The sequence below is a fragment of the Solanum dulcamara genome, chromosome 8, assembly GCF_947179165.1.
Source record: "Solanum dulcamara chromosome 8, daSolDulc1.2, whole genome shotgun sequence".
Taxonomy (NCBI): domain Eukaryota; kingdom Viridiplantae; phylum Streptophyta; class Magnoliopsida; order Solanales; family Solanaceae; genus Solanum; species Solanum dulcamara.
In genome coordinates this window covers 70,239,533-70,265,944 of record NC_077244.1, presented here as the reverse complement: position 1 = coordinate 70,265,944, position 26,412 = coordinate 70,239,533, and the positions used below count along the sequence as shown (strand labels likewise).

Sequence of the window (26,412 nt, the reverse complement as noted above, 5' to 3'; positions counted from 1 at the left end):
CATGTGTTGGGTTAGTAGATATCATGTTTGTACAGTTAATAAAATTGACTTCTTATATGTTAAATTTATTGAATTAAGACTAACTGAAAAACAATACCAAATGAAACAAAAACCTCAAACTTTATGAAATTTCAACTTTCTAAGTTGATACGTTTTGCAAACTAACCAAATGAAGTACAATAATTATGGGTCTGAACCATTCAACTTTACAAAATATGCACAAACTGTAATGTATACTTTATATAATATATCAGAATATATTGCGTAAACTTTGATTATATTGATAACCTAGTTGGCGGATGGACGGTAACTTTCCCATTAACTTTTGGGGAACTTACATAAATATACTCTAGTTTGCAATATCACATATTTTATTAGATTTTAGTGTGTTCAGATACATGTACTTGGGATACATATGGTCAAAATTAGGTATAATTTGTTGTAGATTCATTTTATCCAAGTGAATTCACATGTTTGTGAAATATATAACAAATCTCGCTCTCCTCCCTCGCCTCTCTCCATCTTGCCCACCAATCTCCTATGTATCTGGTGTCCTAGATACAAGTAAATCACACTAGATACATGTATCTAGTGTGTATCTAGTTTGATTCGCATGTATTTGGGATACATAATGAATCTCGCTCTCCTCCTTCCACATTACTCGTCTCTCTCCCTATTTTAATGTATCTGATAGGAAAAATACATGTATCTGAGTGTATCTTCCTCGATATATGATAGTAAACTCTTGAAAGAATAAGTAATAATAATATATATGGTAGTGAAATATGTCTAATTATGTAGTTTTTCCTGAATTTTTCTCTGCTGTTTACCGGGCCAGATTGGCCCATGAGTCAACAACTATGTCTGGTCGAATCCAGTTAAAGGTCCAAAATGATGAACAGTCCAGGCCCTTTACTTAATAATGACCAGTAAGCCCCAAAACTTGGAAGGATCCGGCCCTATCAATGAGTCATCTTATAAAATGACTATATAGGTTTATATTATTTTCACACCCCTATTATTGAACAACTTTATTTTTGCTCCAAAAAACTTCAAAGACATTACTACTTTTATTTCCTATTTTTGACGTCTAACAAATCGATGCGGTTTACATCTTCTCAATGGTTTGAGGCTATTACACTTAGATCTCTTATGATTTTTGCTACTTTCTTTTTGATAGTATTGGTCTCGTTTAGAGTATCAGTCTAGTCACTCAACTAATCCACTCGTGGAGGTGGTTCCCAATTACCAAAAAAAAGAAGAAAAATTGTTATCAAACTGTATTGTAAACAAATGATGAAACAGCAACAAAAACTTCTGAAAGTAATAAAAGACAGAATCTGGACTGAAACTGAAAATAATAACAGTATCTGGAAAAATTAATGTCAGAACAAAAATCGAGCCCACTGAATATATAGTGTATCCTTAAGAAAATTATTCCCTTCAACGTACCCGAGGTTTTGGAATGTTTCCTCCCAGGATAGAACGATTTACTCACCAAAATAGAGGTACTGCAAATTCTAATGTCTACGAACCACTCGAAGGGAGTATATCACACGAGTTTTTAAGAAGTGCAGAAAAGAAGAAGAAGAAGAAGAAGATGTTAATCAGAATTTTCGTATGGAACAATTCTGAGGATTAACAGATATATATAGCCTGTTTGCAGCCTTTTTGAAAAGGTACCTGTTGGGAAAGGTTTGCATGTTGAGAAAAAATGTTTGCAACTTTTCAGACAAGGTTGCAACCTTTCAGAAAATTATGTTGAAAAAATGGAGGAAAATCCTTTTTAAATTATCCGGGAAAGAAAGAAATGGGTCGGGTCACGGGTTAGAATTTTCAATTAATTAAATAAATAAATAATATTAATTAATTAAAAAATTAAAGAAAATTTGGTCCAAAAAGATTATCAATCAATCATATCAATTGACCAAATCTAAATCCAAATACGAAACCGCAGCCGAAGTCGAGCGAGCGACGACGACGACGGCGCAAAGGGAGACCTTCTTCTTGACCCTTTAGCAATTTGAAGGAGTGCTTTTACTTTTAAGTAGGAGACTTTTTATTTCCACCACCTATGTGGGACAAATGCTTATTTCATACAGCAAGAGAGAATAAATCATTTTTCCCTCCACTTCTTTTCCCTCCATTTCCCATTCAACCTATCAATTAACCTAACAATCCCCCACATGTATGGGGAATGGCTACAAGATAAAGAAATGCACGGATAAGTATGTGATATACAAGTGAAGATTAATTGCATCTGGATAAGTAGGTTTCCCTTTGAACTTTTCATAGTGAACTTATATAGGATATACTCGATTAATCGGTAAATGTGATATCTTTGAACCGTCGAACTTTGTTGTATAACTAGACAACATAAGTCACACAATTAATCATCAACCATCTATGGTTCTCCCGGTTGTGTTCGTTTCAGCCATGAACACCGCCTGGTTTCGTGAATGCATAGAGAATGGGCCTTTACCGTCATTCCCCTTGAAACGGCTTATACTTCACACTCACATAGGTGATTTCTAAACGTGCAGTCCTATAAATACACTATCTAGTCATTTTTTGCCAGACTTAGATAATCATTAAAAAACTTTAATGCTTTATGAACTCATTAAAAAACGTTAAGGTTTTATCCTTATTTTTGAACATTGTCATTATCATAAGAATGGGTTGAGTTATTTGACAATGTTGAACCGTCATTCATAACTTTGTTTGATCTCTTTGAACCTAGTTTTTGGGATCTCCAGTTTACTAGGTAGAGTTACCGCCATGATGACTTGTCCTTAGCCTTAACCCCATTTTCTTTGATGATCTTTCAACTGCCTCTCTAGATAGGCCTTTTGTTAGTGGATCCGATACGTTATCTCTTGACTTTACGTAGTTAATAGTGATAACCCCACTAGAGAGTCGTTGTCTAACAGTAGTGTCGCCGTCGAATGTGATGCGATTTTTCGTTATACATAACCCTCCTTGCCCTACCTATTGCCGCTTGGCTATCACAATGTATACATATATGTGCCAAAGGTTTGGGCCAAAATGGAATATCTTCCAAGAAATTTCGGAGCCATTCAGCTTCTTTACCGGTCTTGTCTAAAGCTATAAATTCAGATTCCATTGTAGAACGGGCGATGCATGTCTGTTTTGATAATTTCCAAGACACTGCTCCTCCACCAATGGTGAAAATATATCCACTCGTGGATTTAACTTCAGATGAACCAGTAATCCAGTTTGCATCACTATATCCCTTAATTGTTGTAGGATATTTATTATAATGCAAAGCATAATTTTGGGTGTGTTTTAAATACCCCAAGACTCGTTTCATTGTCATCCAATGAGTTTGATTGGGATTACTCGTGAATCGACTCAGTTTGCTAATAGCACATGCTATATCTGATCGTGTACAATTCATAATATACATCAAACTTCCCAAAACTCGTGCATAGTCCAATTGTGAGTCACTTTCACCTTCAGTCTTTTGAAGTGCAAAACTTATATCAATTGGAGTTTTTGCAACATTAAAATTTAAATATTTGAACTTATCAAGTATCTTTTTAATATAATGTGATTGTGATAATGCTAGACCTTGTGGAGTTTTATGGATCCTAATTCCTAAGATCAAATCAACATCCTCTAAATTTTTCATGTCAAATTTGCTAGCAAGCATACGCTTCGTAGCATTCACATCGGTAATATATCTACTCATTATCAACATGTCATCAATATATAAACAAACAATGACTTCATGATTTGGAGTATTTTTAATGTAAACACATTTATCACATTCATTAATCTTAAATCCATTTGCCAACATTGTTTGGTCAAATTTCACATGCCATTGTTTAGGTGCTTGTTTAAGTCCATAAAGTGATTTAACAAGTTTGCACACTTTTCTTTCTTTATCAGAAACTACGAAACCCTCAGGTTGTTCCATGTAAATTTCTTCCTCCAATTCTCCATTTAAGAAAGTCATCTTAACATCCATTTGATGGATTTCAAGACCATATATGGCTTCCAGTGCCACTAACACCCGAATAGATGTTATCCTTGTTAATGGCGAATATGTGTCAAAGTAATCAAGGTCTTCTTTCTGTCTATATCCTTTGACCACAAGTCTTGCCTTATATTTGTCAATAGTGCCATCAACTTTCATTTTCCTTTTAAAAATTTATTTTGATCCTAAAGGTTTATTTCCAGGAGGAAGATCTACCAATTCCCATGTATGGTTATTCAAAATTGATTGAATCTCACTATTGACTGCCTCTTTCCAAAATGCTGAATCAGAAAAAGACATTGCTTCTTTAAATGTTTGAGGCTCATTTTCAAGCAAGAATGTCACAAAATCTGGTCCAAAGGAAGTAGATATCCTTCGACGTTTGCTACGCCTTGGATCCTCTTCGGTAGGTTTACTTTTCTTCGGTTCTTCTCGCGGTTGTTTAGATCTTTCACTTGAGGACTCACATTCTGTTTTATACGGATAAATATTTTCAAAGAATTCAGCATTATCTGATTCAATTACCATATTAATATGAATTTTGGGATTGTCAGATTTGTGAACCAAAAATCGACAAGCTTTGCTATTTGTAGCATAGCCAATAAAAACACAATCCACAATCTTTGGTCCGATTTTTACCCTTTTTGGCAAAGGAATTTGGACTTTTGCTAAACACCTCATACTTTAAAATATTTCAAGTTGGGTTTTCTTCATTTCTATAGTTCATATGGAATAGATTGTGTTTTGCTGTGAGGCACCCTGTTGAGTATTCGATTAGCTGTATGGATAGCTCCCCCCCACAAGTTCTGTGGTAAACCGAAACTTATTAATAAAATATTCATTATTTCTTTTAATGTTCGATTTTTCCTTTCCATAATTCCATTTGATTATGGTGTGTAGGGGACAGTAGTTTGATGAATAATTCCATATTCTAAACATATCTCTACAAAAGGAGATTCGTATTCACCACCCCTATCACTTCTAACCATTTTTATTTTTTTGTTCAATTGATTTTCCACTTCGTTCTTGTATTGCTTAAATGCATCAATTGCTTCATCCTTACTATTGAGCAAATACACATAACAATATCGAGTGCAATCGTCAATAAAAGTTATAAAATACTTTTTCCCACCACGAGTTGGTGTTGACTTCATATCACAAATATCTGTGCGAATCAATTCTAAGGGATTAGAATTCCTTTCAATAGATTTATAAGGATGCTTAGCATGTTTAGATTCAACACATACTTGACATTTTGATTTATTGCACTCAAAGTTAGGCAATACATTTAAGTTAATCAATTTTCGCAAGGTTTTATGATTGACATGTCCTAAACGTGAATGCCATAAATTATTTGACTCAAGTAAGTAAGAAGAAGCTTGAACTTTATTATCATCAACAACCATTACATTTAGTTTGAAAAGACCCTCAGTGAGGTGGCCTTTTCCTATATACATTTTATTCTTGCTGACAACTACTTTGTCTGAAACTAGAACACACTTGAATCCATTCTTGATAAAAAGACCAACAGAAACCAAGTTCTTTCGCATTTTTGGAACATAATAAACTTTGTTCAGCGTCACCACATTGTCGGATGTCATTTTCAGAAATACTCTACCATATCCTTCAATCTTAGCCGTTGCAGAATTTTCCATATAGATAGTTGCATCAAGTGCGACAGGGGAATAAATAGCAAAGGCTTCACGGACTTCACAAACATGCGACGTAACTCTTGAATCAAGCCAGCATTCTTTGGGATTTTCTACCAGGTTGCATTCCAATAGCATTGCACATAGATCATCCATGCCTTCTTTATTCTCCACCATATTGGCTTGTCCCTTTCCCTTGTCCTTTTTCGAGAGATGACAATCTGGGGCTTTGTGGTTAGCTTTCTCACAATTGTAACAATTGTCTTTGAACTTTTTCTTGTTCTGCTCATTATTCTTTCCAAAAGATTTCTTCCTTTTCTTATTCTTTGGAGCAGCATCTTCAACGATGTTCGCTTCCATAATCATTGAATTTCCATGCGACTTCTTTTCGGCTGTTTTGTTATCTTCCTCAATCTTGAGACAAATCACAAGATCTTTCAACTTCATTTCCTTGCGTTTGTGCTTTAGATAATTTTTGAAATCTCTCCACGAAGGAGGCAACTTTTCTATCATTGCAGCCACTTGAAATGCTTCAACCAACATGCCTTCAGCAATAAGGTCATGAAAAATAAGTTGAAGTTCTTGAACTTGGGTTCCAACGGTTCTGCTATCTATCATTTTATAATCTAGAAACTTGGAATATTTCCTTCCAGGATAGAACGATTTACTCACCAAAATAGAGGTACTACAAATTCTGGTGTGTGCGAACCACTCGAAGGGAGTATATCACATGAGTTTTTAAGAAGTGCAGAAAAGAAGAAGAAGAAGATGTCAATCAAAATTTTCGTATGGAACAATTCTGAGGATTAACAGATATATATAGCATGTTTGCAGCCTTTTTGAAAAGGTACCTGTTGGAAAAGGTTTGCCTGTTGAGAAAATATTTGCAACTTTTCAGACAAGGTTGCAATCTTTCAGAAAATTCTGTTGGAAAAATGAAGGAAAATCCTTTTTAAATTAATCCGGAAAGAAAAAATGGGTCGGGTCACGGGTCAGGGTCAAGATTTTCAATTAATTAATTAATTAAATAAATATTATTAATTAATTAAAAAATTAAAAAAAATTGGTCCAAAGCCAAAGCCATAGCCGAGCGACGACGACGGTGCGAGAGGAGACCCTCTTCTTGACCCTTTAGCAATATGAAGGAGTGCTTCTACTTTTAAGTAAGAGACTTTTTCTTTCCACCACCTATATGGGACAAATACTTATTTCCTACAACAAGAGAGAATAAATCATTTTTCCCTCCACTTCTTTTCCCTCCATTTCTCGTTCAACCTATCAATTAACCCAACAAATTTATCGATATACGAATTCAAACATGTTTTGCAAGACCGAAAGAAATATATATATATAGTCATATATAAACGATGAATTAATATATGCAAGAATTTTTTTACTCAATTCATTTAAATGGTCTTCCTTTAATTTTATTGTCTCATGTTGTTTTGGAAATTGGGTATTTTGAGGACAAGAAACAACAATATCTCAAATCACGAGGAAAGGGAGGAAATTGTGATGGCTCCTTCTCTCTATATGGTCCTTCAATAAACGTCATTTTCTTTTGTTCATTCTAAATTATTTATCGTAATTTTTTTTAAAAAAATATCTTTAATTTTTAAATAATTTAAGATAAAATTAACTTAATTTTTTTTTAATTTTATTCTTCGTAGTAATTGTTTTTAAAACTACAAGCATCTCAGTAGGAGTAAATATTTAATAAAAATAATTTATATCTTAAGACATAAATAAATTTTTACTAGTCAAACCCCCTTTTTAATTTATATTTTCTTAAGTATAGTATAAAGGAAAAACATGATACATAGTTTGAGACGGAGGAAGTAATATCTTAATTCTGAAATGCAGCTATTAATTATATACACCACCCCCGTATGATTGTTTGAAAAGTTCAAAAGTTTTGGCCATAATTCAATTCCCTCCACGACAGGAAATATAAGATTTAAGTATATTTACTTTTCATTTTTCAATTACTGAAATATTTTTTAAAAATTCTTTTACTTGTAAAAAGGTGTTTGATGTGTGAAAAAATGAGATGGATTGGAAGAGAAGGGGCGGGGGGGGGGGGGGGGGGCACCAGAATTTAAGTCTATAATTGAGAATTGGGTGCGGTAAAATTGAAAGGTCTCACGAGATTCTTGGCTCTTTATGATTATTTTTTTTCCTCCTTTGTTTTTAGTAAATAAATTAACTTAGTGATAGAGTCCCCGTTCAGAATTTAAAATTGATGTATTTTAAATTTTAATTTTTTAAAAATTATGAGACTCTCAATTAGTAATTTATATCTATTCAGTAAAAATTTCAAATAAATAATGAATTTAATCTAAATTTACTGAATTTGGCCGAATTCATTGCAGCTGTCATATCAAGATGCTTTGAATTAAGCACCAATATGATAAATTCCTAAAATTGTCATTCTTTTAACAAATCTTTTTCACTACTTAAGAGTAGAAGCTTCTTCCTCTCTTTAAGACACTAATTATCACTTTTGAAAATGTAAAATTTTTCAAACTCTCAATGATGTTAAGAACAAAAAAAAACATAATTAAGCGTATTAAACTTTATCAGACGTGTTAAAAATCATAAATAGTTTAATTGGACAAATATTTGGTAGAATTATGAAAAGAAAAGATTCCCAACTGAGAAAAAATAAAATAAACTATTCAAACTAAATACAAACTCAAAAAGTAACTCGAAAAGTATCCATTTTTTTTACTTTGGAAAACATGGAGGAAATAATCCGAGTTAACATCTTTTTCATTATAAATTTAAGTATTACTACTACTATTATTATTAACTTGAAGTCATTATAAAAATTAATAATTTTTTTAATTATGAATTAGATTTCTTTTTTATACATCCAAAAACACAAGTCAAGCATGACCCGCAAGCAAGGGGCGGAGCCACATGGGGGCTAAGAGGTTCATCCGAATCCCATTCGAAGAAAAATTATATTATTTGTATATGGTTAAAATAATTTTGTAAGTATAAACAATAGATGTCGAATCTCCTTCGATTAGTTCGTGTGTCCACCATTGGGCTCCCCGCTAACACTTTTTCAGATATTCCCCCTTCCAAGGACGCTTTCTCGAGCCTTTTTCCTTCATCCCTTTTGGTTTGACAATCCTGACTCCGTCATCACCCGCAAGGATAATGACTAAGTTGGTTACATGTTGTTATTTCGGTCGAATTCTTTGTACGTCTTTTTTATTTCATTTCACAAAATATGTATTTCTTCTATATAATTTATGGACTATTACACTAAAACGAGACTTGAGACTTGCCTAATATCTATGTTATTAGCGGACGATTACATTGAAGCTGAATTTATCCTGTTCATAACCAAAGAAATAAAGAAAAACAATTAGGAATTGTCTTGTCATAAAGAAGAAAAGCAAGTCAAGCACCTTTTATTCTTATTATGACAAAACATTTCAGATTGGATCGTTTCTTTTTCTTAAGAAAAGACAATCACATGCACTGGCTGCTACATAAGAGTTCAGTCTCTATATATTTTCCTTTGTTCTATCATTTCACATGTTGATTGCTACGTATTCCTATAAAAATAAAAATAAAAATGTTCTTGACCTATTAAATTACAGGTCACAAAAGTAATGAGCGATAAAAAAAATTAAACTAGTTCTATCAATAAAATTGTATTTATGATGCGTAACTACAATTTAAGAAACTACAAAACATAGTAGTACATACAACTAATACTCGCCTGATATAATTAATACTCATTGTACTCTTTTATTGATATAATTGGTACAATATTTTCACCTAATACATTAATTATAACTATATTTTGTAAATATGCAAACTAAAATTACATTTCATAATCATATTCTAAACTATAATTATTTATGAAATTTTGCATAATTTTTAGAAAGTTACAAGTAATACTATCAAAAAGGACATGGTGGGGTAATGTGCTCTCTTCATCATTGAAGAGATTTGATAGTTTGTTAATGATTACTTTGTTTACTAATTATTATTACTGATTACAAGAAAATTAAACAGAAAGACCAGATATTATGCAAACTTTATTCACCTGAAATATCCCAACATTAACACAAAATCACAACTTTAAAATTACAATGGTCGGATATAATGCATGATATTAGCAGCACTACAGTTGGGTCTTGAATAATTTATCATCATGTATAGTTTTAATAATTCTTATAAAAAAATTTGTTATTGATTTATGCAAGGTTGTCTCGATCATAAAGCCATTAAAGCAATCGCTTGAGGTCCAATAAATTTCTCTCAAAGATGTATATATATTGTTAAAAAATCTCATGTTAAAATAAATTTGAAAAGATTTTTTTGGGTAGAAAATATAATATTTTTTTATCTCATTTAATATAGGGATCATTGTAATAATTAAGAAATGAAATAAAAAAGGGCAGTCCGGTGCACTAAAGTTCCCGCTATGCACGGGGTACGAGGAAAAGCCTGACCACAAGGATCTATTGTACGCAGTCTTACCTTGCATTTCTGCCAGAGGCTGTTTTCAAAGCTTGAACCTGTGACATCCTGGTCACATAGCAGCAACTTTACCAGTTACTCCAACGCTCCTCTTCAATTAAGAAATGAAATAGTGTTTGGTTAATTGTAACATCATTTCTTATATGGCTATCTATTTTATTGCCTCATTTATATTCTGACGAATATCATGAACCAACATTATTATTCTTATATTTTACTTTTTTATATTCTCCTTTCACTATTTTTATTCTCTCATTATTGAATATTCTAAAATCTCTCAAACGGTCAAACCTTCTAGATTATGCCAAATCTACCAGTGTGTGTTTATAAAGACATCAAATTTAATTTTTGGTGTCTTCTTCATTTCCAAGCCCTATTCTTCATATTTCAAGCCCTACGACTAATCAACAATATTTCAATATCAAATTATCAAATTCAGCGCAACATTATTTCGATATCATTATGTAAATTTTTTAAATTTTTGAGTCAGATTTATTATTCTAACTTTATATTATATATATTTTATTTAAAATTTATATTGTTTGTATTTATTCTTCATAATGTTCACATATATCCTACCTCTTCAGACCTCATTAGTAGGATTACACTGAGTATATTATAATTATTCAATTTATATATGTCAACTAAAAAAAATAAGGCCTCTTTATGAAGTTTGACTTTAGGCCCCAAACTTGTTGAGATGGTCTTGGATTTATGCCGAATATATATTACTTATTACTATATTAAAAATAGGGGTCATAGTAATAAACTAGCACGTCTCGTGTCCCAATTTATTTGATTCTTTTATTTTATGTAATTTTAAAAATAATGAGACATTTTTTATTAATTTTAAAGTATCATTTTATTTTTAATAAAATATTTATAACTTATTTAAAACACAATTTTAAAAATACTTTTTTTCTTAAATTTCATACTTCTCCATTCAACAATAATTGTCTATTATTGACTTGACACACACCTTAAGAAATAATAAATCATAGAGGTAATATTACTATATTATCCTATGAATATATTAAATTTAATGCTTTGAAAAATGTATAACATATTAGTAAATAGTATTCCTTCCGTTCTTTTTTACTTGTCAAATTTTGACTTGATATACCTATTAAGAAAACAATAATTTGTATAGTGAGTTTATCATTTTACCCCTATTAATTGATAGAGTTTTAAATATATTCTCACTATATTTTTTAAAGATATTAATTCAATGTTAATAAATTGAGGGTATAATAGAAAAAACATTGTCATTTTTTGACAAAATTAATAATAAAAAAAAGAAATCAAATTAAAAAATATTTTACAAATAAATAGAAATAGAAAGAATATCTAATAGCAAAAGTGCAATGGATTTAAATAGATAAATGATTCATTGATCTTTTAAAGAAAAAGTAAAAATGAAGGGATAGGCCATTTCCTTTTTTTCCTCTGCTGCCTAAGTGAAAACGTAACATTCGAAGCTATAAAGTGTCATTTCTGGAAAGACCATTTCCTTTTTTTCCTCTGCTGCCTACGTCTTCTTTCTCCTTTGCCTTCCATTACTTTCTGTATCCGTTTAACAGCCTCATTATCCTTTGAACATTCATTCAAGTTAACCATAAAGGGAAAAAAATGCTCTCAAGAGTGAACAGTATGGTTTGGGATGTGGAAGGCAAACAAGAAGAAGAAGAAGAAGGAACTTTTACCAACAAGGAGAATAACGCTAATGGTGAGCTTGAAAATAAAGAGGATGTGGAATTGGGTGCACTTTCAACATTCAAATCGATGTTAGATGGTGCAGATGTAGACTGGTATATGACCAGTAACAACAACATGCAAAACCATACTGAAAATATCTGTTTCACACAAAATTTCACTGAATTAGCTGAAAACAACTTGTTTCTACAGCCAGTGCCAGTGGATTCTTCATCTTCTTGTTCTCCATCTTCAGTTTCTGTTTTCAACAATCTTGACCCATCTCAGGTACATTACTTTTTGACCCAAAAGGCCATTAACAACAACCCTTTGGATTATGGTTTTAATTTGGGTTGTGATAATGGTTTTCTTGAAGCTCAAGGTATGGGTGGTTTGAATAAAGGGGGATTTCTTCTTACTGGTGGTGGGTTTCATGATTTGAGCTCACAAAACCAAATGGGTAACCCCAATTTGAATTCATTTACTCAATACCCATCATCCCATTTGCCCCAAAATAGTAGTACTGGGTTTAGTCCACTAGGGTTTGTTGATGGTTCTGCAAATGAGAACTCTCTGTTTCTCAATAGGTCCAAGTTGTTAAAGCCACTTGATAATTTTGCTTCAATTGGAGCACAACCAACCCTTTTCCAGAAAAGGGCTGCTCTTAGGAAGAACTTAGCTAATAATAATGTTGGCAGTTCGGGGGATTTTGGTGGTGATATTGGGCAGAGTTCCATCAATGGAGAAGGATATGATATGAACAAGGGCGTGAGTGAAAGGAAGAGAAAGTGGGGTAATGGTGAAGAACTTGATGATGTGAGCTTTGATGGGTGCACATTGAGTTATGATTCAGATGATCTTACAGAAAATGTTACTAATAAGGTGGATGATAGTGTTAAGAATGGTGGAAATAGCTCAAATGCAACTAGCACCGTTACCGGTGGGAATCAGAAAGGAAAGAAAAAGGGACTTCCGGCCAAGAATTTGATGGCTGAACGACGACGTAGGAAGAAGCTAAACGATAGGCTTTACATGCTGAGGTCTGTTGTGCCAAGGATTAGTAAGGTAAGAAATTTTTTACATCAAATTCTCGTGAATTCTTGTATGATTATATGATTCTAACATGTTTTAGTTATTCAAAATCGTCAGCCTTTAGCTTCCTTTCCCCAAGAGAATGAAAAAAGAAAAGGGGAAATTGAAATACAGTGTTATTATTTCTTTTCTGTTTTGAATGTACTTCATTTACTCTTCTTAAGGTATGCAACTTTGTCCTATGCATAGTTCAAAAAAGTTTTCTGGATTAAAGCTATTTGATAGTCGCATTAAATTCACTCACATGAACTATATGAAAAGATTTCAAAAGGGATCTTTTATTTTGGACCACACAAGACAATAGACATCACTAACTTGATGTAACATGAAATACAATTGACTTTGTTTTAATCTCTCTTGTATATATCTCTTCAATTTGTTTCTTTGTCCCCCTCCCCCTCTCTCGGGGTGGGTGGGGGTGGGAGTGGGTATGGGAGTATGTTTGTTGTGCTGTCCCACCAGTCCTCAAACTGCTTGAGTTATTGTAAATGGTCATAAATATATGCCTTACTAGGATGTCAAAGTTTATGGTATGGCAACAACATGGTACTTGAATCTCAGCACTACCATGCAGAAACATTTTTACTGGAGCTCTAAGAAACCAAGACATAGGAAGTTATCTTTGATAGGACCTTACCCACCTACCTTGTGGAAATGCATTCATGCAAATTCTTTCTAAATGAAGTGAAATACATTTATGCATAACTTATGGTGATTAGAGCTGAAAGTTATCTACCTGCTTGTTAACATTTGTGTCTTAATTGAGATTTAATTCCAAACAACCATTGGACTTGAATTTAAACTTACAGAATATTTTGTATTACCAATTTGTCTTCCTGACTACCTAATATCAAAAGCTTCTTCTTGGCATGCAATTTGTGAATATGCATGTTCACAGATGGACAGGGCTTCAATCTTAGGGGATGCAATCGAGTACTTAAAGGAGCTTCTGCAGAAAATCAATGACCTGCATAATGAACTGGAGTCCACGCCGCCTAGCTCTTCATTGACCCAAACAACAAGCTTCTATCCTCTAACACCGACTGGACCAGCTCTGCCAGGCCGCATCAAGGAAGAGCTCTATCCGAGTTCATTTGCAAGCCCACTGTCTAGCCCGACTGGACAACCTGCAAGGGTAAAAAGTCTTTAACCAACAAGAACATTTCATGCAGAAGAAACTTATTATAGTACAAACTTATGTTTCTAGTTAGATGGGTATACACATTAATTGCATTGAACTCTATTACCAGTAAAGTCTAAAGTCATCATTTTATTGGTTTGAGATTATGTAATGCAGATTTTAATTTACTTTTAGGTTGAAGTAAGGGCAAGAGATGGAAGAGCTGTGAATATCCATATGTTTTGCAGCCGCAGACCGGGCCTCTTACTCTCAACAATGAGGGCACTTGACAACCTCGGACTGGACATCCAACAAGCTGTTATTAGCTGCTTCAATGGGTTTGCCTTAGATATCTTTAGAGCTGAGGTACTTGCTTTTTCTGTTTAATTTACAGTGATGTGCTCTTGGATTGGAAAATGCTTAGCAAAGTTCATATATAGAAAATTGAAGTCCATCAGTCTTGGCACAAATGCACATTCTTCTGTAACGAGAACCTAAAACCATATTAAGCTTTTTATCATAGGAACATCGAAGATAAGTTAAAAGAGAATAATATATACAAAAAATGTGATTACCAACAGATAACTGAGAAATAACCTTTTAGAAAGCTGGTAGTCCAAATTACTCATGGTAAGTTATGCACCACTTTAATGAGCTTCACCATGATTGCATAGATTCTGTTCTGTTCCCTCCTTGATTGAGTATACCTGTCAGTCTCCCTATCCAGAAAGCATGTTTTCTCTTGCTTATTTTGATCAATATTTGAGAAGAAAACATCAAGAGTTAAATGATCTGTGATTCAACTGGTTTGTTATCCTTGCCAATTTTATGTGCTGTGGAAATGAATTCTTCTTTTGATGATCGTTTTTGTTTGTGTAATCTCAGCAATGCAAAGAAGGTCAAGACTTTCATCCTGATCAAATCAAAGCAGTACTGCTGGATTCCGCCGGTTGCCATGGGATGATATAAGCTTGTATGATTGACACGGAAACAATGTAGCCACCACTTTCAACATTAGACTCTAAGTTGTTCTTCTCAGCCAATTTTCTATGCTCCTTTTGTATTTCTATATTTCATCCAGCAGGCTATTGTTTTGTGTTACAAACTCACAACTGCTATTCCATGAACCTTTGCTTTCATTTGCTAGCTAGTTAGTGAACCGATTAGCTTGCAATTTTCTCAATTATTCTGCAGTTTTTAGTGTATAAAGCATTCTGCAAGGAAAATTTGAATGTATTAATGAAATACACTCATCAATTCTGATAATTATCATCTTATTTTGTTTTCCACCTTGGGATGTCGTGAAATAGTTGTTATGCATTCGCATTTAACTATACATCCAGGTTTGAGTTCTGGAAATGTAAAGTTTTTTGTCAACTACTGGATGGTTAAAGCGAAAAGGGGAAAAATTGGAAGGATAATATCTAAAGCTTGTTTTCCTACATATGCCAGTCATCTTTATTGGGGGATTTAAGATGGTCAAAGTGCTTTAGCATTTTTCTTTACCAGGCCAACAAACCATAGATGCGCACGGATAAACTTCAGATCTGCTAAGACATGGAATCATTCTCTTCAACATTATAATTATAAGTTTATTGTTCTGCCAAAGAGGTTTTCATTCCATTACAAAAAGGATTCCACATCTTCTAACAAGAGACTCAATGCTGCATCATCAAGGTGATATCAACATAGGCAAATAGGTCCCAAGTAGGTTTCAAGCTGCTCATACCCTTTTGATGTCTTGCTGATTCGGATTGGACTGTTGCAGGGTACTGCTATCATAGAGACATGTGTGACTTCCAACTGCAAACAATGCAACAAAATCAGAATATGATGAAGTTTGCAACAATAAAGCCACTAATACAATATTTTCACAGGGCGAACACAATCAAACGGCTTAAGTTTCTTACCCTTCTGGCACGCTCTGGCTGAGATCAATAACAAAGGTGCGGATTTCCATTGGGGCAAGCTCTACCACCAGCTTTGTAGGATCAACGGGTCCCCCTCTTGCCACGTCTCGTGAATCACTAGGAGCCTCTTCTTTCCACTTTAATCTCTTCTTCTCCATTTCTTCTCTTTCTTGGTTGGCAGATAAACTCATCTCTTTAATCTTGTTTATCTGGAATAAATTTTTTTAAGGAGGTGGTAGATTCAAGTGAAACTTGTTTTCCTAATTACAGCCAAGAACTAGGCGGTGAATGGATGCATATTGTTTTACCTTTCTCTTTGGGAACAATCTTTTCAATTGTACACTTGCCTTGGTGGATAGATCCTTATCCTCATCAACCTAGTAAAGCATAATAGTTTATCATCTCGGAATGCTTGGACTTGGAGCAATTAAGACTCCAAAGAATCACATTATTATTTTGTAACAGTGAATGCCGAGTGACCAAGAAATGAATGAGTGAACCCAAACTTAAACATGTATAATAGAATCATCACAAGAAGGAACTCATAAACCTCGTATAAATGAGCCAATCTGAGGAGGACGGTGTGATCTTCAAGCTCCTACATTTACCAAAGAAAAAGGTAAACCAGTAGATAACAAATAAGAGTACTACATCACAGAAGTTGCTTCTAATGTACTAAATAACACTTCTGATTGACATTAAATACCTGAAGGGTGATTATTGCAACATTATCAGGCAGACTGTAAGATGGATCTATCCCTGTAAAGGTTGGAACTGGAAATTTTTTAAATTTATCTCCATCCTGTAATTATGAAACATCACACAAAATTAGGTGGGATGCTGCATTGGTGAAGAAAAATGCTGGAATTTCCATAACCTGCTCAGTAAAAGCTAGAAGCAAAGGAGAATATATCTCCTGTCCAAATGACCGCCGCCACTTTGCTCCCTCTCCAAGAGAATCAATCCGAACATAGTACTTGCCTTGGACCTGGGAAAATATGTTAACATGCTTAACAAGTGGGATGTACATTGTTTAAACAAGGGTTTCAGACAACGAGGTTATGGAAATGTAGGATAGGGGATATTTCAAACACTACTGATCTATGCTGCAGAAGAACATGAAAGGTGAAAGCTGGGGCTACTGTTATTTATTAGAAAGAAAAAAGGTAAACCAATTTAAAATGGGTAGCCATGCATAAAGATAGGATGGAAACAATATGGTAATGGTACTGTATCATATAAAGTTAAAATTGTAGATACATATCAGACATTTGAGCTTAGAAAACTAAAGCAATAATATACACAAAACCAACTTTAAATCCACAATATTCCAGTACAGTTGGTGCGTTTTCATTTACTCTCATACAGAGAAACAAGAAATGTACAAGATATTATGAAGAGGTCTTTAAAAGTTTACTAGCTTTTTATGCTAACATAGAAATGTTAATGTCAATCCTCGATCTCTTAGGCTTCATTGGCTGTCGCTTATAGGTTTAAGCAAAGAATTTGCAACAAGAAAATAAAGAAAAAATTGCATTAACCATATTAAGCAATAACTACAGGCATAATTTAAGCCACAATCAAATTAAAGTATAGTGTGACGGTGCTCACAGTCAAGCCCATGCATTTTCCAAGAGCACAGACGGTTTCATTCAGTGCTTCAGCAACACCTCTTCCATCATCCATGAGTAACCTCCTACAAAGAAGGAATGTACAAATCGTTTACTTTGAGATTCTGCTATTGGTAACTTCAAATAGTGATGAGTTAACAGAAGAAAGATTGCAATGATAAAAGCGATAAACACAGAATGGAAAATGAGCAGAGCAAACCGGTGAAGCATTAGCTCCAATTGGCCATCAACAAGGCTGGATCCACCTACAGATCTATCAACCAAAATTGAGAACTCATTGCTGTTGTCCTTTAGGAAAAGTCCAAGATTGATCTGTAATGGATTAGCCAAAATAACATAATAAACATCACTAGTAGGTACTCTTGCACAGGGTAAGTAATAAACAGGCTATTTCATGGGAAAGATTTGTAGAGTTCTCTGAAAGAAATTCTTATGCAAAATAAAGAAATATATGTGCATAAGAAATTCACAACAATTTGGAGGTGCAAAAATCCCGAGTAGACTTGTCAAATAAGAACATAGTAAACATATGAAAGGCCCAAAATGTAAGCACCTCCACCCCCAACCAAAGGTAGGGCGAAGGAACTTCTGCACCACTTCAGATTTCAAAATGGTTTGATACAAATATTTGTTAAATTTTCGATAGGGAAGTTTAGCTCAGAAATTAGATTAGAAAAATAGTATATTTAAAATTCTTGACATGATACTTTAATATCAAAAACAAATTCTTTCATAGATCAATTTTTTAAAGGAAAACAAACATTTTTAAAGTCTACTAACATACAGGATAGTAATTTCCAGCAGCAGGTTGGTTCACTTGAAGATCCCAATCAGCTCTATAATCCCGAATCTGCAGATATAAATGGAACAAAATATGTCATTTTCTAAAGACTATTAAGCTAGAGAGAGAAAATTCAACTCACCCTTTTGAGGAAATCACGTCCATTAGAGTCGGTGTAAAATGTTTTGTTGCTTTTGATGTCGGTTTGAATCTGAGTCACCAGCTCTTTCCCAATTCCATTGTCAATAGGTATGGGGCCAACCTGCATTCAGGACTGCTTAATCACTGGACCTTTGAAAGCTTAGCCATTTGAAGCATTTGGATATCTTATCTCCACCAGTAAGGGAGACAATACAGGTGAAGCAAATGAGATTTAACTTACAGTGAACTCAACTTCAATGTGCTCCTTTTCCTTGTACACTCTAGTGATCTGCTCATTTACATGTTAAATTGTGTGGAAAACATGGTTAAATTTGTTCTCAAATTGTTTGTCTATCATGAGAGTAAGATATTGTTCACTTGACCAGATAATTTTTAACGTTTACCAAGTAGAATATCCAGAGAGATAGATTAAGCGAGCGGAACACAAATTTAATTTTCATACTATAAGGAAATATTGCAACCCGATGCTCCTAGACAATTCAATGCGATCACATCCAGAATGTATATGCATATTTCAGATACTATAACTACTTCCATTATACTTTTTAAAAGGCTCAATGCATCAAATGTCGTCTTTGCTCTTTCATTGTACTTCTGTGAATAGGACAAAGAGAACAAGTATAGCGATAAGTCTGTAAAAGCTCTTCGATATTGATTAATGTAACAACCTGATATATCCATGAATTAATATTTTGATGAACTTCATCTAGCAGCGGACCTCGTAGAATGGTAACTGGAACCTGATCAAGAATAAACATCTTTTAGTTAATTACTGCCAAATTATATGGAGCAAATTTGATGTTTTATAGGGCCTTGCTTACCTTCCCCTCAGGGTGGATGGGGAATGAGCCATTTGGGCGAAACACATATGCTCCAGAGGCCTTGAAAAATCAGGATAAACATTTTAGCTTATGTGTGTATGAAATGAGATAATAAGAACAGTACTGAATCATCAGATTCTACTACCTGAATGTCTTTATAATCATCCTTGCTCCCATCATCTGCAGAATAATAACTGAATGATTGCTCCAGAGAGCTTCTAACCTTCACACACAATATAAAAAAATATTTCCATCATCAGTATCTTCTAGTGTAAGCAAGGGAAGCTAAGAAAGGGCTGATGTTGGATCGGAAGTGAGAAGAAGGCAAGCCATAAGCCAACATCTAGCAAAACTATAAAATTATGTCATGTGAATGTCCAAATCTGCATTGCTGGTTATTGTAGAGGAACAGAAAAGGTTTCAAACAACAGACAACAACCATTTGAAATAGGACAAACATCTAGTGGCTGGCCAAAAAATTACCTGGTTTCTCTTATTAAAATATTGAGTAAACTTTCCCCCATTTGCAGAATATAACAGTTTCAAGTTCCCTGGCCCCACTTCTACAGCACCACTTTGACTTCCATCAGTTTTGTAGAACGTCTGTGGTATTGAAGCAGCAACTGCATGTGTAATGTATACAAGAAGAGATTTAATTTATCAGCCCTCTGAACAACTGGAGACAATTACAATCATCAGTTTGAATGTAAATTTTTTGTGATATGCCATTTAGATGCTGAAGAACAGGAAACTATTAAGATCACCAGCTTGCATGTTAACTTTCATGATATACCAATCAGATGTCTAACCTGCTTGTTTACCGCTTGTTATAACATAGGAGCTAAAGCCCAAAGGTGGAACAGTAGCTGTAAACACAAGCCAGTACTTGGGGCTTGATGTAGGGGATTCACCAACATATGCTGTAGCATAGTAGTTCCTTATTGCTATTGAAGCTTTAACAATTGGAAGAAGCTGTGATTCAATTTCTTTTCCAGTGGAATCCTGAACGATGACATTCTTATTGACAACCTGTCCAAAATTTATGTAAAGGATGAACAGAGATGTCAGTGATAAATGATGAGTTATCCATTTTATGCATAAACATTATCAAAAGTGGCAAAAAAATTAGGACAATTATCTACAAACAACCAGCACACAAAAGATAAGGAAATGGTAATTTTGTGCCAAATAATTGTATCAAGTTTTAATTTCTAGTTTACCACTTCTACTTCAAATATATTTTTCTAGTAATTTCTTCTCTTCATTTGGAACAACAAGACAAATTTCATAATACTGAACGAAGAAATAAAGAAAAATGAAGTGCTCTGAAGGGAAAACTGTGATAGCATGATTATTCTTCTAAAATTTGAACCCAACTAGTTCATTTCCCAAAATTCGTTCTGGAGCCAACCCTTAGGAGTTAGGACCAACCGCAGCCTTTGAAACTTGGAGATAATGGGGCCACTCTACCCTTCTCCACTTATATGCTAGGTTTAAACGAGACCTAAGCCACAAGTCCCTCAAACTTTGCCAATTAAACTAAGCCTTGAGGCATTTTTAAACGCTGTTCTTTTGGTACCATGGGAATTCTTAAAAATCTAAAGATAAGCACCTCGGAATTTTGGTGTTGGCCCCTTTGAAAGATAAATCCCATGTTTACCCTAGTCTCAACTCGAGACTTTTTTTTTTGCTAATGTTATCTCATTCAACATGTAAAGATCATTCTAGGAGATTGATGAGACTATGCCACAAACTGACGTCATTTTCAGCATGTCTTAATAACTCTTGATACCTAACATATAAATATACTTCTTCTATGTTTAGGGTGTTGTTGTTGTTGTATGTTTAGTTCAGATAGGTCAACTGATACTGATTAATTAAGTATATGCTTTTGTGCATGAGTTGAGATTATAGGGTGAACGATTGAGATCTAACGAACTCTTAAATACTGACATACACCTGATGCTGTTGCTCAATAGTTAAATGAGAGGATATATTTTTGTGCACGGAGAATGAGAACCAAAGAAGCAGGTAAGTTGTTTAAAATGCATAACGTTCTGGGAAAGGAAAAGATCAAATTACTCACAGGGATTCTGACAACATCTGTTCTTTTCCACCCAAGAGCATTGTACACGACAACCACCTACATAAGTGGAAATAATGATTTGAAAATCTGTTCGTTGTTTTAGTTAGAGCTCAGGTAGTGTTCCTCACTTCCCACCCTACAGAAGCTTAATGTGAAGGTTTTCAAAAGTATGAAAAGATATTGAAAATAGACTACTCACTAAATTCTTGCCTGGAGCAAGATCAGCTTCTGTTGGAGGACAATAACTTATATTCAACAATGGGCACTGGAAGAGAATAGAGCAACAAAAGAGTTAATTCAGAAAAATAAAAAATTAAATGCCTAAACTGCTTGCTTTGGAATTGAGTTGTGCAACATAAGAAGAGTATAATGAAGCCAATCCAGGACACCAACTTGAATGTGCATGAATGAACTCAATCATCAGATGCAATAATGCATTCAACAGTAGTAGGATAGGATGACTGGGGGGAGAACATGAGGGTAGAGCTTATTAAAGACAAATGCAAACTCAATATGAAGAAAGCCTATTAAAGAAAAGAATGGGTTCCAATTGTCTGCCTGCTTGAAATTTATCCGAGGATTCTTGCATCCAGATGCTGAAGCCGATTCCACCATACACGCAAGTGAATTAGACACTAAATCCTCAGCCTGCGAATAGTTTTTGGTAATTATAATCATTTGAAATACAAGTTGACAGAATCCATAGCAATTACAAGCTTTTCCCAGGAGTTCGGAGCAAACTCACCTGCTTGTAACCTATGAACAGTCGTTTGGCATAATCATCAGCAACATGTTGCTTTGAAGTACCACTGACAGCATCATGATGTTGAGCAATGGCTAGGGCATCAGCCAATAATTCGGTTGTTGGTCCTGTCTCACTTCTTCCTTTGAAGAATTCTAATTGCCTTGCTGCCTATTACACAAAGGAGCCAAGTGAGAATTGCATATTCAAAATTCTGAAGATGGTGCAGCTTCTTAATTTCAGGTAAATGGAAAAGCAGCATGGCCTACCAAATAATAGCCACTCATCATTCTAACATAGAGTTTAAGAGCAGGCCTACTTGTAAAGTATCCAGTCCAATAAGCATTAATACGGTCTGCATACCTGATACAAATTATGCATCAAGATCTATATACTGAGATCAAAATGACGATAAAATGCTTACATAGAAGGACACTCACGGAAAATAGTCATCCGTCTTGAGAGGCCATGACTCATCCAAAGCATACTTTGCATCAGTATAAATTGAAGGGCTCGAATATAAAGCATTGACACGGCCATCCTGTGAGCATGTGGTACTTATCAGTTTGACTGATAAGTTAAAGAATGATAATACACATATGAGGAGGAAGGATTTATACAAGAACCTAGCTTGACCAGAAATATAAGCTTTTATATTCCAGGCTCTCTTATTGATTCCAGTTCAATAATGTATGCATATACAAGAAATACCACATTTCCCAACTTTTATGGTGTCTTCATGTATTGCTAATGAAACATGCCAATCTTGATTCTCAATCTATAAAGAAACAGTAGTTTCAGAATGTTCAACCATAATGGAAGGAAAATGCAGTGTACATAGTTGTATGTGATTGTCTAAATTCTGAATCACAGCAATGACAGTGGAAAACTCACTTGGTTTACGTAGTGAATGAGCTTGTCCATATTCCGAAACCATGTATGAGCATATTGGTACTTGAAGTCGGTTCCCATGGTCCACATTATATGATTTGTGCGAGTGATATTGGCCTGCAAAGGAAACAACAAAAAAGCGAAGTGCATGAAACTCCTTGGAGTGAGTAAACAAGATTGGCACTTTGGCATTAAGGAGTAATCTTGCAATCTCCTTAAATCTTTTCTGTAAACTTTTTCATTGGACTAATCTTTATGGAGACTTGCAGTCTGACACATAATTCCAATTACAATTGAATGTTGGCTTGTCAGTTGAGATTGTTGACTTCTTTACTGACAGAAATATAATAAAGAGTACAAGCCAAGCAACTAGGTGGCTTGTATTCTCACTAGCAGAGTTAAAACAAGTCTAAAAAAAATACAGTAAGATGCATTAAGCATGTCATGACATACAAACAACGTCGTGGCATGCTTAACAATCTGTATTTGACTTTGACTCCCTTGCTACCATCAACTTGGTTATTATCAAATAAGATGAAAGCAGACTAATTGGGAGAAGCAATTCGACACTCATACTGACATCTCCTATAACATGGGCTGAGAGTAAAACTTACTTGTGACAAAGCAGCCGCAACAAAGTCATTGACCCGCTCTTGGACATTGTAGTCGAACAGGTTGACATCATCCTTCAGTCAATAAAGTAACACATCATGTACATGCCCTTGCTTATAAGTTAAAGAGCCTACTGTCTTAATCTTTCAAAGATTTACCTGAACAGGAGGAGAATCAGCATTCACTTCAAAGTAAAATCCACTAGGAGGTTCATAATTCTGAGGGAATGCACCAGAAAATATCTGGTATGAAACAAAAGGTAATAGTCATTAGCAGAATAAAATCTAGAGAACAAGAGATTTATGGGGGGAAAAAATAAGGAAGAGGAATAACATTAAACATGTATTACAACTTATAAAGATTTGAAAGAAAGACGTACTTGCGTGGATGAACCAAGACTCTTAGAACCCCTCCAAATGACCTCAAGGCTCTTCTCAATTTTCCTCTTTTCTCTGTCTTGGTAGTCAATGCGTCCAAAGAAAAGAGAGTCGAATCCAACCTAAAGCAGTAAAATGTATGAGGTCAACATAGTTGCTTAAATGTACTTGGATTTTAGTTACACCATTTTTCAGCAGACTGTTGGCTTATATTTCAAAGGCGAGCTCATTGTCAATTAGTGAAGCAGAAAAACGTTGCTATTCAAACTTCCAAATTAAAACAATTATGCAGATTGGCACCTCTGCTCCCAGAAGGTATGCCTGAACCGCGGAATGTCCAAAAGGGTCGATTTGCCAGCCAATTCTAGGAGTAACATTGAACTGTTGTTTGATGTATCTGTGACCTAGAGTTGTCTGATCTATCATGTCAATATAATGTGTTGCTGCCTCATCATGCATGCACCAACCCCCATTTCTGCATAAATAGTGAATAAGATACCATTTGTATAAGTATTCCAACAAAGAAGAAGTAATCCACCCACTATCCTACACCTCCAGGAAAAGAAAGGAAAAGACTGCATATGTTAAATCACACAAGACATCAAGATTATCTAGAGTGCTAAGCAACTTTAGTCCACCGTACTATGATCTCTCTTTTGATATTTTTCTTTACAAATGTGTGGATTTAGCTTCTTTCATTACATACATGAACTCAAGTTGACCCGAGTTGACAAGCTGTTTGACTGTGCTCTGCATTCCAGGGCTCTGATTCCTCCACCAACGCTGGAAAAAAGCCTACATCCCAATCCGAAGGAAAAAAAGGGGCAATCATCAGTAATATGTCACAGAGACAAACAAACACTCACACACTATGAGAAAAAGGTGATAGTAAGGACTTGCCTGTTCAACATAAATGAACTTCCGGTTTTTATCAGCCAATAATGCTGGAATCAATGAATCCAAGACATTTTGAACACAAGCTCCCTGCCACAATACAACTCAATGCTATAATCATGATTAATGAATTCAAGAGAACCGAGCACCTGAACTATTGTCTATATCCATTGAAACTGGAAATAATTTTTACACTTTTCAGTGTAACTTGTGATTTATTACTCCCTCTGTTTCAAATTTTGTCTTACTATCCTTTTTAGTCCATTTCACAAAGAATGTCTCTTCCCTTTTTTTCGCAACTCTTCAATTCTAAATTTCCACATAGCATATTCAAGACACAAGATTAAAGCGCACTTTGGTAAATTCAACATATCTTAGTTTAAGACCACAATATTCAAAAAAGTTTCTTTAATTTCTTAAATTTTGTGTCAAGTCAAAACAAGACAAACAAATTAAAACGGAGGGACTAGTTAACTACTCACCAATATCTCAACTTACTATCTGACATTACCTATGGAGGTAATCAATAATTGACATTTAATAATTAACAGTCGCAAACTCATCAGCTTAAAAGTCAAAACAGTGAAGGAACCTTGGAGCAACGGTAAAATTATCTCCATGAACAGGGAAATAAGCAAGCATCAGGATAGGCTACCTACGTCACTACCCTCAGGCTGCATATGCTTCGTGTACCCGACTGCCTTTTTTATTAAATTGAAACACTATCTATCACTAATATGAAAAAGAGGTACCTGAATGGAATTGTTGGAACCAACATAGTACTGATCGACAGTTTTCAACCATCCAACATCATCGTGAGTGTGAGGAACCAAATGAACATTAAGCTTCCCTGGAACAATTCCCTGTGATGTATTGTAAACCATATACTTGGCTTCCACTAACCACAACCCACAAACCATCAAAATCAAGAACCAAATATCAAACTTCGACATATCTTTCATTTTCCACAATTGCTGAGTGTGTTCGCTGAATATACTAAATCATAAAGCTCAAGTCTTTATAAATAGCCTAAAATTTGTAGACAAATCAAGAAAGGGGAATCAGAGCCAAAGGACCTACCAGATTAATTAGAAAAATTTAAAATAAAGTGTTGAAGAAGTAATGTACTAATGATTTGTGGATTTTTATATGATGGGATTCTTTGCTTAGGATTGACTTGGGTGCTGACAAAGCTAAGTTTTTTTTTTTCAAGGAGATACTATATTGTGTTAATAAAAAAAAAAAATCCCGCTCAATATTTAGAATTTCAATTAAATTCAGATTGTGCATATCACAGTACGGTACCACAACATATATCGATATTGTGTTGATAATTGTTATTTGGTCCTTTCTGTCTCAATATTAAGTGTCAAGAATTATGTCGATTGAGGAGCTATTTAACAAGTGTTTCTTGAAATTAAACATTATTTAAAATGTGAAATATAA

At 34.4% G+C, this 26,412-nt stretch overlaps 2 protein-coding genes across 2 annotated transcripts; one reads left to right on the top strand and one right to left on the bottom strand.

Annotated features, from left to right (window-relative positions):
• The first annotated feature begins 11,611 nt into the window (after positions 1-11,611).
• Positions 11,612-15,348, top strand: LOC129899612 (transcription factor ICE1-like). Its single transcript, XM_055974623.1, has 4 exons — positions 11,612-12,912; positions 13,838-14,074; positions 14,255-14,425; positions 14,945-15,348. The coding sequence occupies exons 1-4, from the start codon at positions 11,785-11,787 to the stop codon at positions 15,026-15,028; spliced, it is 1,620 nt and encodes a 539-aa protein (XP_055830598.1). The 5' UTR covers positions 11,612-11,784; the 3' UTR covers positions 15,029-15,348.
• Positions 15,349-15,599: 251 nt separating this feature from the next.
• Positions 15,600-26,124, bottom strand: LOC129899611 (probable alpha-mannosidase At5g13980). Its single transcript, XM_055974622.1, has 30 exons — positions 25,719-26,124; positions 24,973-25,056; positions 24,779-24,867; positions 24,373-24,547; positions 24,075-24,194; positions 23,854-23,937; positions 23,698-23,769; positions 23,087-23,200; positions 22,633-22,733; positions 22,462-22,555; positions 22,196-22,363; positions 22,009-22,098; positions 21,650-21,715; positions 21,451-21,507; positions 20,174-20,393; positions 19,848-19,987; positions 19,510-19,587; positions 19,365-19,424; positions 19,212-19,283; positions 18,764-18,811; positions 18,524-18,643; positions 18,385-18,450; positions 17,800-17,912; positions 17,581-17,665; positions 16,847-16,957; positions 16,676-16,771; positions 16,520-16,567; positions 16,278-16,346; positions 15,970-16,178; positions 15,600-15,862 (listed from the first exon to the last, which is right to left on the bottom strand). The coding sequence occupies exons 1-30, from the start codon at positions 25,926-25,928 to the stop codon at positions 15,838-15,840; spliced, it is 3,084 nt and encodes a 1,027-aa protein (XP_055830597.1). The 5' UTR covers positions 25,929-26,124; the 3' UTR covers positions 15,600-15,837.
• Between the last annotated feature and the right edge of the window lie 288 nt (positions 26,125-26,412).